The sequence below is a fragment of the Cynocephalus volans genome, chromosome 11 (genome assembly GCF_027409185.1).
Source record: "Cynocephalus volans isolate mCynVol1 chromosome 11, mCynVol1.pri, whole genome shotgun sequence".
In the NCBI taxonomy this organism is placed as follows: Eukaryota; Metazoa; Chordata; class Mammalia; order Dermoptera; family Cynocephalidae; genus Cynocephalus; species Cynocephalus volans.
The window spans coordinates 100,787,568-100,802,354 of NC_084470.1; the positions used below are offsets into that span (position 1 = coordinate 100,787,568).

Consider the following 14,787-nt stretch of genomic DNA (forward strand, 5'->3'; position numbering starts at 1 on the left):
GGAGAAGTGGGCAGTTGGCTCCACCCTGAACAGCACTGCCTGGAAGCTTTGCCAACAATCCCGGAAGCAGCTACACCAGCTCCCTCACTGCAGGCCTGCCTAGTGGCCCTGCCCTCTACCCAGAAGTGGCTGGACAGGCCACTTCACCACAGACCTGCCAAACAGCTCTGTCCACTTCTGGGGAAGAACCAGATGGGCCCCCTCACTGCAGGACTGCTAGCCGCCCTGCCCACTGACTGGAAAGAGGCTGCTCAGCCCCATCCCCACCTAGCAGCACTGCCCACCGCCCAGGAAGTATCTGGATGGGCCCCCTCACTGCAGCCCCACCTAGTGGCCTCACTCACTTCCTGAGAAGCAGCTCAGCAGCTCTGGCCTTGACTGTCCAACTCCTGAACCACAGAAGGAAGCATGACCTCAAATTGGGCCCCAAGAGCTGGCACAACAGAACGACCACTGGCAGACCTGCACACAGCTAGCTGAGCCAAAGCACACCCACATCCTGGCTCAGAAAAACAGCTCAGCTGTCATACCCCTGGAAGACCTGCCCCCGAGCACATGCATCTGAATGAGAGACCATGTGGCTGATGTGCCCTTGGTGGGCCCACTCCTGGTCAGAGAAGCAGCACAGTGACCCCTGCCACTGGTAAACCAGTGCCAGAGACCCTGACAGGCCATGCCTGCACCCCAAACCTGAGAATCAATTCAGCAACTGCATCCCAGCTCCAGAGATGATGGACTACAGGGTAGATGTGCACACCCCCAGCCTGTGAACCAACCCAGTGATCCCTCCCCCTGCAAAGCCATGCCACCACCACCATAAACCTCGAAGGCATAGGTCACTGAGTCAATTGCAGACATAATGAAAGTGGATTATAGGTGAGGAAACCACATAGAATCTATACTGCTGCATCTATATGGAACAAAACCATTGCACTGTACCCAATCAGCACTCTAAGACACATTTGCAGGTGAAAGTCTTTACCCACACAAGCCACTCTACAAAATTCAAAAAGATGGCTGTTCCACCAGATCCACAGATATCAATGCAGGGAAGCAAGAAACATGAAAAATCAATGTAACATGACACCACCAAAAAAACAAAATCATGCTCTAGTAACTGATCCCAAAGAATTGAAAATTGCCAACTTGCCAGAAAAGAAATTCAGATTAATGATCTTTAGGAAACTCACTGAAATGCAAGAGAATACAGACAAACAGTTCAGTGAAATCAGAAAAACAATTCGTGATCTGAATGAGAAATTCAACAAAGAGATAGGTAACATTAAAAAAAAGCAGAAATCTTGAAATCGAAGAATTCATTGAATGAGATAAAAAACACATCTGAGACTACATCAAGCAGAATAAAGAATTTCTGATCTTAAAGATAGCAGTTTTCAAATAACATAGGCAGCCGAGAGAAAGAGAGAGAGAGAGAGAATAAAAGAGAATGAATAAAGCTTGCAAGGTGTATAGGATACTCTTTTTTTTTTTTTTTAAAGATTACCGGTAAGGGGATCTTATCCCTTGACTTGGTGTTGTCAGCACCACGCTCAGCCAGTGAGCGAACCGGCCATCCGTATATGGGATCCGAACCCGGGGCCTTGGTGTTATCAGCACTGCACTCTCCCGAGTGAGCCACGGGCCGGCCCAGTATAGGATACTCTTAAGTGAACAAATATTCAAATTATGGGCATTCCAGAAGAAGAAAAGAAAAGGGACGTTGAAAACCTATTTAAAGAAATAATAACTGAAAACATCCCTCATTTTGGGAAAGATGTGAACCTCCACATTCAGGAAGCTCAAAAGTCCCCAAGTAGATTCAGCCCAAATAGGTCATCCCCAAAACACATCATAGTCAAACTATCCAAAGTTAAAGACAAAGAGAATTCTAAGAACAGCAAGAGAAAAACATCAAGTAACTTGTAAGCGAAGCTATTAATCGACTAATTGATTGCTACTCAGCAGAAACCCTATATGACAGGAGGGAATGGGATGATATATTCAAAGTACTGAAAGAAAAAAATGGCCAGCCAAGAATATTGTACCAGCAAAGGTATCCTTCAGAAAAGAAGGAGAAATAAAGTCTTTATCAGACAAGCAAATATTAAGGGCATTCATCACCACCAGACCATCCCTACAATAACAACTTAGGGGGAGTCCTACATCTAGAAGAGAAAGAATAACAACCATCATGAAAACACCTGAAAATATAAAACTTACTCATAGAGTAGATACATAAATTAGAAAGGGAAAGAAATCAAACCTTATCAATACAGAAAACCACCAGACCACAAGGATAAACATTAAGTGAGGAAGAAAGGAACAAAGGACACAAAAAACAATCGGAAAACAACCAACAAAATGACAGGAGTAAGACCTCACATGTCATAGCCTTGAATGTAAATGGATTAAATGGTCCAATTATGACAAAGACTGACTGAATGGGCAAAAAACCATGAAACATCCATATGCTGCCTACAAGAAACATACCTCACCTACAAAGAAAACATAGACTGAAAGTGAAGGAATGGAAGAAGATATTCCATGCAAATGGAAAACAAAAGTGAACAGGAGTAGCTATACTTCTATCAGCTAAAACAGACTTTACATTAAAATCTGTACTAAGAGACAAAGAAGGGCACTGTATAATAATAAAGGGATCAATACAGCAAGAAGATGTAACAATTACAAATATATTTGCACCCAACACAGGAACACCCAGATATATAAAACAATTATTATCAAATCCAAAGGGAGAGATAAACAACAACAAAATAATAGTTGAGGACTTTAACACCCCTCTGTCAGTATTGGAGAGGAAATCATCAAAGAAACATTGGATTTAAAAGGCACCATAGACCAGATGCACCTAACAGACATACACAGAACATTTCATCCAACAACTGCGGAATACACATTCTTTTCATCAGCCCATGGAAATTTCTCTAGGATTGACCATATGTTAGGCAACAAAATAAGTCTCAGCAAGTTCAAAAAACTTGAAGTCATATAGAGTGTTTTTTCTGACAATAATGGAACAAAATTAGATATCAATAAGAAGAGGAACTTGTGAAACTACACATATACATGGAAATTAAACAACATGCTCTTGAACTACCAAAGAAGAGATTAAGAAGGAAATTTTTAAAAGAATGTGAAACTAATGAAGACAGAAACACAACATACCAAAACCTGCAGGATACAGCCAAGGCAGTATTAAGAGGAGAATTTATAGCAACAAACACATCAAAAAAATAGAAAGATTTCAAATAAACAGTCTAGCGATGTATCTTAAGGAAATAGAAAAGCAAGAACAAACTAATTCCAAAATAAATAGAAGAAAAGAAGTAATAAAAATGAGAGCAGTGATAATTGAAAGTGAGACTAAAAATACAATACAAAAAATCAATCAAACAAAAAGTTGGTTCTTTGAAAAGATAAAGAAAACTGACAAACCGCTAGCCAAACTAACCAAGAAAAAAAAAAGACAAAAAACCCAAATAAATAAAATCAGAAATGCAAATGTAGACATCACAAGAGATAGCAACAAAATACAAAGGATCATCAGAGACTATTATGAACAACTACATGCCAATAGACATGAAAATGTAGAGGAACTGGATGAATCCCTGGACACGTATGTCCTACCAAGACTGAACCAAGAAGAAACAGAAAATCCAAAAACAAAATAACAAAAAACAAACAAAAAAACCCCCAACCAGTAGCATTTCTATATACCAACAATGAACTAGCAGAAAAAGAAACCAAGAAAGCCACCCCATTTACAATAGCAACAAAACATTTAAAAAAATAAAATGCCTGGGAATTAATTTAATCCAGGAGGTACAAGATCTCTACAATGAAAACTATAAAACACTGATTAAAGAAATTAAAGAAGACACAAAAAAATGGAAAGACACCCCATGCTGATGGATTGAAAGACTCAATATTGTCAAAATGACCATACTACCCAAAGCACTCTACAGATTCAATGCAATCCCCATCAACCTACTAATGACATACTTCACATAAGTAGAAAAAACAATTCAAAAATGTGTATGGAATGACAAGAGATGTTGAAGAGCCAAAGCAATCCAGTCCAAAAGGAACAAAGCAGGGGGTATCCCACTCTGACTTCAAAATATACTACAAAGAGACAGTAATCAAAACAGCATCATACTGGTTCAAAAACAGACACATAGATCAATGGAACAGAACACAGAATTCAGAAATAAATCCACGCATCTACAGCCAACTGATTTTTTTATAATTTATTTTTATTAGCATATTCATTGTTACAAATCATACTTATTCTTTATGCCCCTTATCCAATCCCCCCTCCCTCCCCCCCTCTTCTCACACCCCCTCTAATAACCATAGATTTGTTCTCTCCATCTGATAGATTAACTATCCTCTGTTGGTTTGTTGCCTAGATGATCTGTCCAGTACTGAGACAGGTGTGATCAAGTCTTCCTGTATTACTGTAAATCAAATTTATTCTATTACTCTGGAGTGTGTTTTGTGGAGAGAAAGGACCTCTTTTTTTTTTTTTTTTTTTTTGGTCTCCACTGTTGCCTCTCCTTGTGTCAGTGCAGTCGAGAGTCTGGCATGCCATCTGCACAGTGGCTGTGACTGCTGCTATAGAGTCTAATTGATTTTGTGGCAGCCATGGCAACTGCGGTGGCTATGGTGGGCTACCCATGTGAAAATGGTGTTTTTGTTGTGCTCTTTACCTGGTTGGAGCTGGATTCAGCTTCCCTAGCTCCATGCCTCAGGACCCCACTGGGGCTCAGGGAAGTGGCAGCACCTTGCTTATTTGTGGCTGGGTTCAGCTTCCCATGGCTCCACGCCTCAAATCCCCAGCTGGGCCCCAGGGTGGTGGCGGCAGCTTGCCCAAACGTGTCTGTGTTTGGCTTCCCCTTAGCCAACTGGTTTTTGACAAAGGTGCCAAGAACATACATTGGGGAAAGGACAGTCTCTTCAACAAATGGTGCTGGGAAAACTGAAGATCCATGTGCAGAAGAATGAAATTAGACCCCTGTCTCTCACCATATATGAAAATGAACTCAAAATAGATCAAAGACTTAAATGTAAGGCCCAAAACTATAAAACTCTAGAAGAAAACATAGGGGAAACACTTCAGGACATAGGCCTGGGCAAAGGCTTTATGAATAATACTTCAGAAGCAAAGAGAACAAAAGCAAAAGTTAACAAATGAGATCATATCAAACTAGAAAACTTCTGTACAGCAAAGGAAAGAAGTAACAGAGCATAAAGACAATCTGCAGAATGGAGAAAATATTTGCAAACTATGTATCCAACAAGGGATTGATATCTAAAATATGCGAAGAATTCAAACAACTTAATAGTGAAAAATGAATAATCCAATTTTAAAATGGGCAAAGGAACTGAACTGACATTTTTCGAAAGAAGGCATACAAATGGCCAACGGACATGAAAAAAAGCTCAACGTCACTAATCATCAGAGAAATGCAAATCAAAACCACAATGAGATATCATCTCACCCCAGTTAGAATGGCTATTATCAAAAAGAGAGAAAATAACAAATTCCAGCAAGGATGCAGTGAAAGAGGAACTCACATACATTTTTGGTGGGAATGTAAATTTGTACACCACTACGGAAAACAGTATGGAGGTTTCTGGAACAAAGACAGATAGAATAGATACAACCAACAATTATATAGAAATATAAGGAGACCACAGTGCACAAAGCACTGGGTATCTTTGAATAGCTAGTCAAGATGATGTTGAATGTTCTAACACAAAGAAGTGACAAATGACTGAGGTGATGGATATGCCAAGCACCCGGATATGATCATTGCACACAGTATGAATGTACCCAAATGTCATACTGTACTCCATAAATATATACAGTTATCATGGGTGAATTAAGAAAAATAAATTAAAAACAGAAATAGAAGTAGAATAGTGGTTACCAGAGACAGAGAAAGGGAGTGGAGAGGGGAGGCTGTGGAAAGGTTGGTGGACTGGTACAAAGTTACAAAGTTACAATTAGAGAGGAAGAGTAAGTTCTGGTGTTCTAGGGTGACAATAGCTAATAATATTGCATTGTGTATTTCAAGAGAGCTAGAAAAGAGGATCTTGGATATAACCACAAAGAAATGATGTTTAGTGATAGATATGCTAACTATTCTGATTCGATCATTATACATTATGTGCATGTATTAAAACAACAAACTATACACCACAAACATATACAATGAAAAAAGAAAAAGAATAAAAATAAAAATAAAAATAAAAATGTTTTGCTGATCAATGAAAAAAAAACTGGGTGTTGGATATACAGTGTTATTTAATTTTGTTCACGTTTCCATATTTTTGAAATATTTCACAATTAAAAATAAAATTTATAAAATAGACATTTGACATATTACTCCCAGAGATTGTCTAGTAATTTCTTCACTAATTTATTAAAAATACTTATGTGTATTATATACAAAGCACCATGCTAGAGGCTATATAAATTTGAACTGTGACTATAGGGCAATATGACTGCTCTTTACACAAACATAAGAGGACCTTGTGCCCAAAGGAGTATCTGCTATTCGGACCTCCCTAGACCATAGCATTTTTTAGGAAGAAAATAAAATATTGTGTGCAGACAAGCAACTCCCAATAGTGATGAAAGACAGAGGCAACTGAGACGGGGAAAGTAAGAAAGGTTGGCTAAAAAGGTATTGTTTGGGATCATGCAGCATAGCAGAGACCACTGTCCCAAGAGCCCCCTTCTGATCGCTAATGGCTCTTCCAAGCCAGCTGGCCTGAGCAGACCTGTCTCACACACCTCTGTTCTCTCACCACCTCATGAAGGGACAAGCAGCATTTTTCATGTGTATGTAACTTCCCTGTTCTCTCTTACTTCCCCTTTTGTAGCTTGCAGAGCAAGCTCTTGGTTATTAGGAAGAAGGGAAGGAGCCCAGAGATTCACAGCGTCTGTCCCTGGGCAGTCTATTTTGGTTTAGGATACTTGTCAGAGCTGCTAACAAGAAGCAAAATGACCCGCTCTTGAGTGTCACCTCATGATGGAGCTTGGATGTGTTGCCCCCTCCAAAACTCATGTGGAAATTTGATCTCCAGTGTGCCAGTGTTGGAAACTGATTGAGTCATAGGGGTGGATCCCTCATGAATGGATTAATGGTCTCCCTGGGGAAGGAGGGGTAGTGAGTGAGTTCTCACTCTATTAGTTCCTGCGAGAGCTGATTGTTTAAAGGACCCTGGCACCTCCTCTCTCTGTCTCTCTCTTGCCATGTGATCTGCTTGTACCCGCCTGCTCCCTGCTGCTTTTCCACCATGAATAGAAGCAGCCTGAGGCCCGTGCCAGATGCAGCTGTCCCAGAATCGTAAGCCAAATAAACCTCTTTCCTTTATAAATTACACAGTCTCAGGTATTTCTGTTACAGCAACACAAAACAGACGAAAACAGAGAGTAACAGGGAGGAAGCTGGGAACTTAAACATTTGAACTCACGCCCAATGGTTAATAATTGTACTGTGCCTAGGGGTGAGGTGAGGTCCAAAAGAGAAGTCAGCTTCTCCCCACCCAGCTTGTGGGAATTTGACTTATCCTTCTCGGAGGTGAATATAGAATTATAGTGTGGGATAATCAAGTACAGGCTCTTGGGAGAATAAGCAGGTGAGGATGGTAGTGAAGAAAAGTGAAACTTGCAAGGAAGCTAGAGAGCCACGTGTGTGCTCCAGAATTTGAGGGCAAGAAACCAAAGCACGGACAAGGTTTCTCTAGTTTCACTGTTCTATGATTACCACACTACACACACACCTGCCCTTGCCCTTGACATAAACATACCTGCTACTTGGCAGCTGGGAATTCTCAATTGGCTGGAAGTGAGTTTCAGGACAAATTACCAGCTGCTGTCCATTCCCCTCCCTTCCCCTGGGCAGGGCATTTGTGAAAACAGACAGAGCTGGACCAATTCCAGTTCTTCTCTGCTTGCTCCCATTTCCACTGGAATCATTTTATTAATAGGCCAGGACTGCCAATGTCATACTACATATAATTTACTACTGTGTGTGACAAGTTTTCAGGTGGTAATGAGACATTTTTTGTTGAGAACTGGAGGTTTAGTGACTAATCCAGAATTCTCTTTCTGGATGATGGGGGATCATGATATCTTAGGCTGTTTGGGGGATTTCTTTGTATGCAAGAAAATAATGAAAATCAGTAGAATGTAATATAGGTTTTTTGGTGCAAAATAGTTCCCTTATGAACTGCAGGTTGCCAAAAAAGAATTCTTGCTTTCCACAAATGTACCTTATTTCAGGATTAGAGTTTGTTCTATTTTTATCAAGGTTTTGAAAGTCAACATGCTCCAGACTGTCTTTCTTCTAACTTGTTCGGATCATGGTCTTCTCCATTTCAGTTTGTGGCAACTTCCACCCTTCAGAACAAAAACTTGGAACTTCTTTCTCTTGTATCCCATATCCAATCTGTTAGGAAATTCTGGGGCTTTCAAAATACATCTGAAACCTGACCACTTTTCGCCACAGCCACTGTCACTGCCCTTGCCCAAGCCACTTTCATCTTTGTCTGGATGACTGCAAGAGTTCCCTATAGGTTCTCCACTAACTTTTGGTCTCTCTTCCAGAGCAGCTGGAGTCATCCCAGTTAACTACAAATCAGTTCACGGCACTCTCCTGCTCAAAACCTTTCCACGGCTCCCCATTTCACTCAAGTGAAAGCCCAAGTCCTTACAATCGCCTGTAAGACCCCACATTACCTGGCCCTTCATGTCACTCTGTCTCAGCTCCTACTACTCTCCTTCTCTGTTGCTTTGCCTCACACAGATTTGTCACCTCTCTTCCCCTGGGTGATGGAGCCACTAAAGGATTACTCAAAGCCCATCTCTTCTGAGCAGCGAGAGACCCAAAGGGGTTAATCTCCTGGAACACTCAAGAGCATGGCATTCCTCCTTCCTTGGGAAATTAACCATGAATTGGGGTTCTCTCCCCACATTTATTTTCCAGACCAGGAAGTTACAGAAAAAGAACATAGGTGGGGTAATAGTTTAACAACAGGGGCTGGTAACAAGCAAAGTGACATTCCATAATGCAATTTGCGAAAGCTTAAGTCATCCACCAACAAAAGCTTGATCTTAGCAAATACTGTTTTTCCCTACAGCAATTTCCCAGTATCTTTACATATCAATCAGTAACTTGTCTGTCCTTGAGCCAGCAACCTTGCTGTGTTACAATTCTTTATCTTAAACAGAGACTTTTAGCCTGGGGAATGTTTCCTGTCTTTTGCAAGGTTAACATTTTACATGTACTTTTAAGAAGTTAGGCTAAGCCTGAAACTACAGGGAACTAGACTTTGTGAAATATATTTCCTTTATAAATGTAAGTATACTCCACATTTCTCATTCAGTCTGCTTCAGCTATTTTGGCCTCCTCGATGGTCCCCAAATACTCCACGCAGGCTCCCATTTCTGCACCTTAGTGCAGGCTGTTCCCTCTGCCTGGAAATCTCTTCCTGGAAGTCTCCCTCACAGGATCCTTCTCCTTCAAGGATACGTGCAAACACCACCCTATTTAAGTTGCATCTGCAAGCTTCATTCTCTGACCGTCTTTTACCTTTTCCCAGTAACTATGCTTGGTCACCTATGTAAATATCAATTATTAATATATTTCATTGTTTTTATCGTCTATTGAACTTTTCTTTTGTTCACCAATGTGTTCCAGCTCTTAAAAGAATGCCCAGCACAGGATAAGTATTTGATATTTACTGAACGAAAGGAGGCATGTGTTTACTTAACTCAGGATAATCCTCTTACAATAACTAGGTTTTAAACTAGATTTTTTTTGAGAATGATACATTCTAATCGAATTAGCCCTGATTTGGTAGTTCCAGATCCCGTAACTAGAATGGCACAGTTGGGATTTGACGGTGATTCTGGTAAGGGACACGTTGGACTAAGAAAGAATTGTCTATTCTTGTTTTTTATAGGTATTTTTGGGCGACTGACGGGTACAGAACAGTCTGTTTTTGAAGCTAGACAAACCCAGGTGCTTTACTCCACTTAACTTTCTGGAATCACGTATAAAGAAAGAGGAAAGTGACTCTCGGCGTTCCTGGAGTGAGTGTTGTGGAGTCCGTCCCGAACGCGGAGGAGGGGCCCGGGCCGGCTCCGCCTTCGCTGTCCCCGCGGAAAGGCAGGGTGCACGGCCCGCGACCAAGGTCCGGGGCCCAAGAGCTCCTCGGGAGGCTGCGTGCGCACTTGTAAGCCTCTTTTTCGGTTTTATTTTTACTGTGGTAAAACATACAAAACATAAAACCTAACACTTCGGTCATTTTGAAGTACACTTTTTCTTTTATATCGTAGCAAATTACCTTTGAGTTTGACTTAGAATTCGGACAATGGCAGATGGTGAAAGACGAGCACGTGCGCAGCTCCTTCCCCAGAAACTTTCGGTACGTGCGAGGGCCCACGCCCCGCAGGAGGCCGCAGCTCGTCGGGCCGGCCCCTACCGCGGTCCTGAAGCCGGGGCTCATTTCCCGATAGTTCGCAGTCTCACCGCGCCGAAGCGTCCACGGCGGCGCTCGGCTTTCAGCCGTTACGTCTCCGCGGGCGCTGCCTTCCCACCCCGGCTCCGCGCGGGGGCGCGCTTCCGCCTCGCCCCGCCCCTCGACCACCCCCTTCCCCCCCCCTTGGTCCCTCCCTTCCCTACCCCTCCCCCAGCCGCCGGCGCGCGTGGGGGCGGAGACGGCGCGGATGCGTGGAGGCGGGGCCGTCGCGGGGGTGGCGAGGCCAGACCGGGATTAGTCGGTTTCGGAGTGGGGCAGGGAGCCCGCGCCGTCGCGAGAGCGGAGGAGACAAAGCCGCAACCCGGGCTGGGCCGGGGACTTGGCGGCGCCCGCTTGCGGGAGCGCCCTGCGGACCCGCTTGCCGCTGCCGCCTCGCAACAGGTCCGCCGCCGGGCGGCCTTGCTCGCCTGGCCCCCTCGGCGCTCCCCGCTTCGATGCGGTTCGGGTCCACAATGATGCCGGTAAGCGGGCGCCGGGGCCGCGGGCCGGGAAGCGGGTGGGCGGTCCGGGCGTCGCGGGCCGCGGCGAGGCTCCCTTCTCCGGGCCCCACCCCGGCCGCGGCGCGCGGGCCTTCCCGCCGGGAGGGTCCCCCAGGCCCCCGGAACTCGCGGAGCAGCCGGCGCGGCAGCCGCTCGAACTTTTCCGCTCCGGCCGGGTCCTGACTCTTGTGGTTCTTGAAGGTCAAGAGTAGGAACCCGGAACCTTGTTCTCTGCGGTCTTTCTGTAAAACTTTGTACTGGGCTGGAATACGCGTGCTGGAGCGGGTACCTGTGGAGTTCGGGCTTGATGTCGCGATGCGTGTGTTCCTGGAAACCGGGTTTGGTAAGTGCACCCTCAAGAGTTGAGGTGCGGGGACGCGCCGGGCGCTGCGCTCCCGCGGCTGGCCGAGCAGGACCCGCGGGACGCGCGCCTCTCCGGGGGCTCCTCAGACGCGCTCCTCGCGTCCTCAGACTTCTGTATGGTGTTTCCGCATGGGAGTTGTCCTCGCTCCTCTCCCGCGAAGGCGCGATCCAGTGTTTTCTTATGGCTTCACTGGTTCGAACAGAGAAACGAACAACTTTCTGCTGCTTTTACAGAGTTTGTTTACTCGAAGTCACACATGCAGGGTACGACTATGACATGCTGTGCTCTGGTGCTCTACTTGTGTCATGGAAGAGCGTCCTAAAATTTCACATACTGGACAAACATACAACTTATTAGAATTGGTAATTTGGTTTAGATGGTTTAGGATATTTTCTCCTGTCAGGATTCGAGGAATTTGAAAGTATTAATAGCATTATACGTCTTCTTTTTGTGTAATACCTGGATATGAGGTCAGGTTTGTGATGTGAATGCCCAGTATTAAAATACGTACCATGGATAAAGATGAAGGATTTTGCTGTTAGAATTTTTATTCTTTGGATTTACACTTTGTCATGAAGTAACTTTTACAAGTGGTCTGTGAATTTTTCTTAAAAATAGGAACGAGAGAACAGGTGTTCGTTGCACTATGGTTTCTTCGTTAAAGATTGGTTTTATGTCAGGGTATCCTTTGGGCCTTCTTTAAAATGTAGGGAGGTTTCCCTTCTCCCAACTTCTTACCAGATCATCAGAATTCATAAAAAGTTATGTAGCTCTTGAGACAAAATTCAGTTTAGCAGCATGACTGGTTCTTTCTGACGGCAGAGTTGTATGTGTCTTTATGTTGTAGTATTTTGGGTACTTGAAAGTAAAACCATTTTCTTAAATATATTTCTCACCGTTACCTTTTACAGTGCTTGGATTTTTATTCCAACGTGAGTGAGGTATTGTATTTAATTATTTTGAAAAATTTTAAGCAGTTTATCAGGAAAAGCATTACGTTTAGTATGAAATAATGTGTAGTCTCAGAATGTAGACAGTTGCCTTGATATATACTTTTTATTATGGTAAAGTATATGTAACATAAAGTTTACTGTTTTAGCCACTTCTAGGCATACAGTTCTGCGTTCCTTTATTTGCTTTTAAGGCATTCTAAAGATACTAATTTGCTGTTTAGACTGCCTTATATTAAAAATGTGCAAATAAATTGTGTACATGTGTTATCTCACCAAATGGTACAGAATCAAGTGGTTTTCTTTTATGTGGGACATGAAGTGATAATTGAATCTAAAACCAGAAATGGAGGATGCATTTTAGTAAGCTAACTAAAAATAAATAGACAAGCTCTGAAAATCACTATAGAGGTAATGATAGGGTACTGCAAAAATGGAAGTGATAATTACTCAGGTTTTCAGATACCTGCCGTGGTTCGTATCTCTGGTTCTGTTATATTCCTACAACGTGGTGAGGAAAAACTGATTAATCCTTCATGCTTAGCACCTTATTTTTCTTCATTTAAGAAAGAGTTATTTGCACTTTGAGAGTGTGGCTTTTTAGTGATCCACTTTTGTATTTGATTATCAGATAAAGGAGGCAATTATCAAAAGCAAAAATTCTCAGCCATTTCAAAATTATATTAGATATCTTTTGTTCATTATTTTCATTTTGTGAAGTGTTACATTCAAACAAAATTGTATTTTTAGATACTAGTCTTATGAAAATTTCTGTTTGTACCTGCTGCTGAAATGGTAAATAAAAAAACAAACAAATACATACAGAACCACATACACTGTTCAGCAAAGCCATATGGAAGACCAGAGGGCTTGAATTTGCCTTTGTCACTTGGTAGTAGTAGATGACATATATCTGGTACAAATAGGTCCAGCTACAGTGGAAATGTTCTGTATCTGTGCTGTTCAATGTGGTAGTCACCAGCCACCTGTGGCTTCTGCATTTAAAATGTGCTTACTGGGATTGAGGAACTGAACTTTAGAAAATATACATTTAACTTTGATTATACTTATGTAGCCACATGTGCCTGGTAGCTACTGTATTGACAGTGCAGACGGAATGTCATCATATAGCCCATTAACAGACAATATTTTCTTTCTTTTTTTTTTTTTTTTTGTCGTTTTTTCGTGACCAGCACTCAGCCAGTGAGTGCACCGGTCATTCCTATATAGGATCCGAACCCGCGGCGGGAGCGTTGCCGCGCTCCCAGCGCAGCACTCTACCGAGTGCACCACGGGCTTGGCCCAACAGACAATATTTTCAAGAAAATAATAGCTTTTTTTAAAAAGCTCAATTTAGGACTCGTGGGTTAGCTCAGTTGGTTACAGCGTGGTGTTGTAATACCGAGGTCAAGGGTTCGGATCTCTGTACCATCCAGCTGCCAGAATTAAAATAGAAAGCTCAATTTAACTGATTATAGTTTAATTTTAAAATTTGTGGCATTTTATCTTTCAGTGCTGCAGAGGCATTATACTTATTTCCAGTTGTTTCATGATGCTGTAAGGTAAAAATCAATTGAGCTTCTGATTTTGAGAGTCTACAACCAAAGAAATGGGATGTTGTAATATCACCTTTAGCAGTTTGACACCTGGTCAATAGAATTTATATATTTCTAAAGGTAATTATGTGTAACTCGTGCAGCTTCACAGTCCAATAGCTTAACTTCAATGTAAATACTTATAAATACTCACATTATTTTCCAAACTAAAAATTTTTCAAGTTACAGATTTGGAATATTGGATTGATATGATGATGCCATGTTCTTTCTTTTTTGTTGTGCAGTGATGTAGCAAGTTAGCTTAAATCAGGTTCTGTTCCAAAATAAAGTTTAGATTAGGTTCCTAAAGAAAGGTTCCTATCCTTATAGAATTGTAATTCTCAAAGGCTGTTAAAAAATCACCTATTTTAAAAAATGTGCAAAACATCTCACATTTCATGTGCTGTAGTTAGTTTTGTTGCCTTGTGACTTCAGCTATTGGCTGTATTAATTAAAAGCTGAAAGACATGAAAATTTCTGTGTTTTTGCCTGTTTCAGAGACTGATTTAGACTTTATAAAAAAAGTTACACAAGTATACACCTGCTTATATTTAAAAAATTAACTTAAAGAGAATTTATATATCTGGAAGGTTCTCAGATGGTCATTTATTCATACACTGCTTCTAGGAAGAATTGTTTCCCTCCCCTGTCACCTCCTACTCCCCCCAGCAGACAGTAAAAATAATAAAACAAAGCTTTCTTTTCTGGAGCTTTTAAGGGATACTGTAGACCATTATCTCTTTTGGTAATCTACCATGGTGTGTGACACTCCTTAAAAAGTCTTTCTGGGGCCGAGCCCGTGGCGCACTTGGTAGAGT

The 14,787-nt window shown here is 42.1% G+C and overlaps 1 protein-coding gene across 1 annotated transcript in view; it reads left to right on the top strand.

The window, feature by feature from the left end:
* The first annotated feature begins 10,805 nt into the window (after positions 1-10,805).
* The window catches only part of TP53BP2 (tumor protein p53 binding protein 2), an 80,443-nt gene continuing 76,461 nt past the window's right edge, over positions 10,806-14,787 (top strand). The window contains exon 1 of the mRNA XM_063115075.1: positions 10,806-11,042. Coding sequence (XP_062971145.1) covers positions 11,016-11,042 — 27 coding nt within the window. The 5' untranslated portion in view covers positions 10,806-11,015. The remainder of the gene's footprint in view (positions 11,043-14,787) is intronic.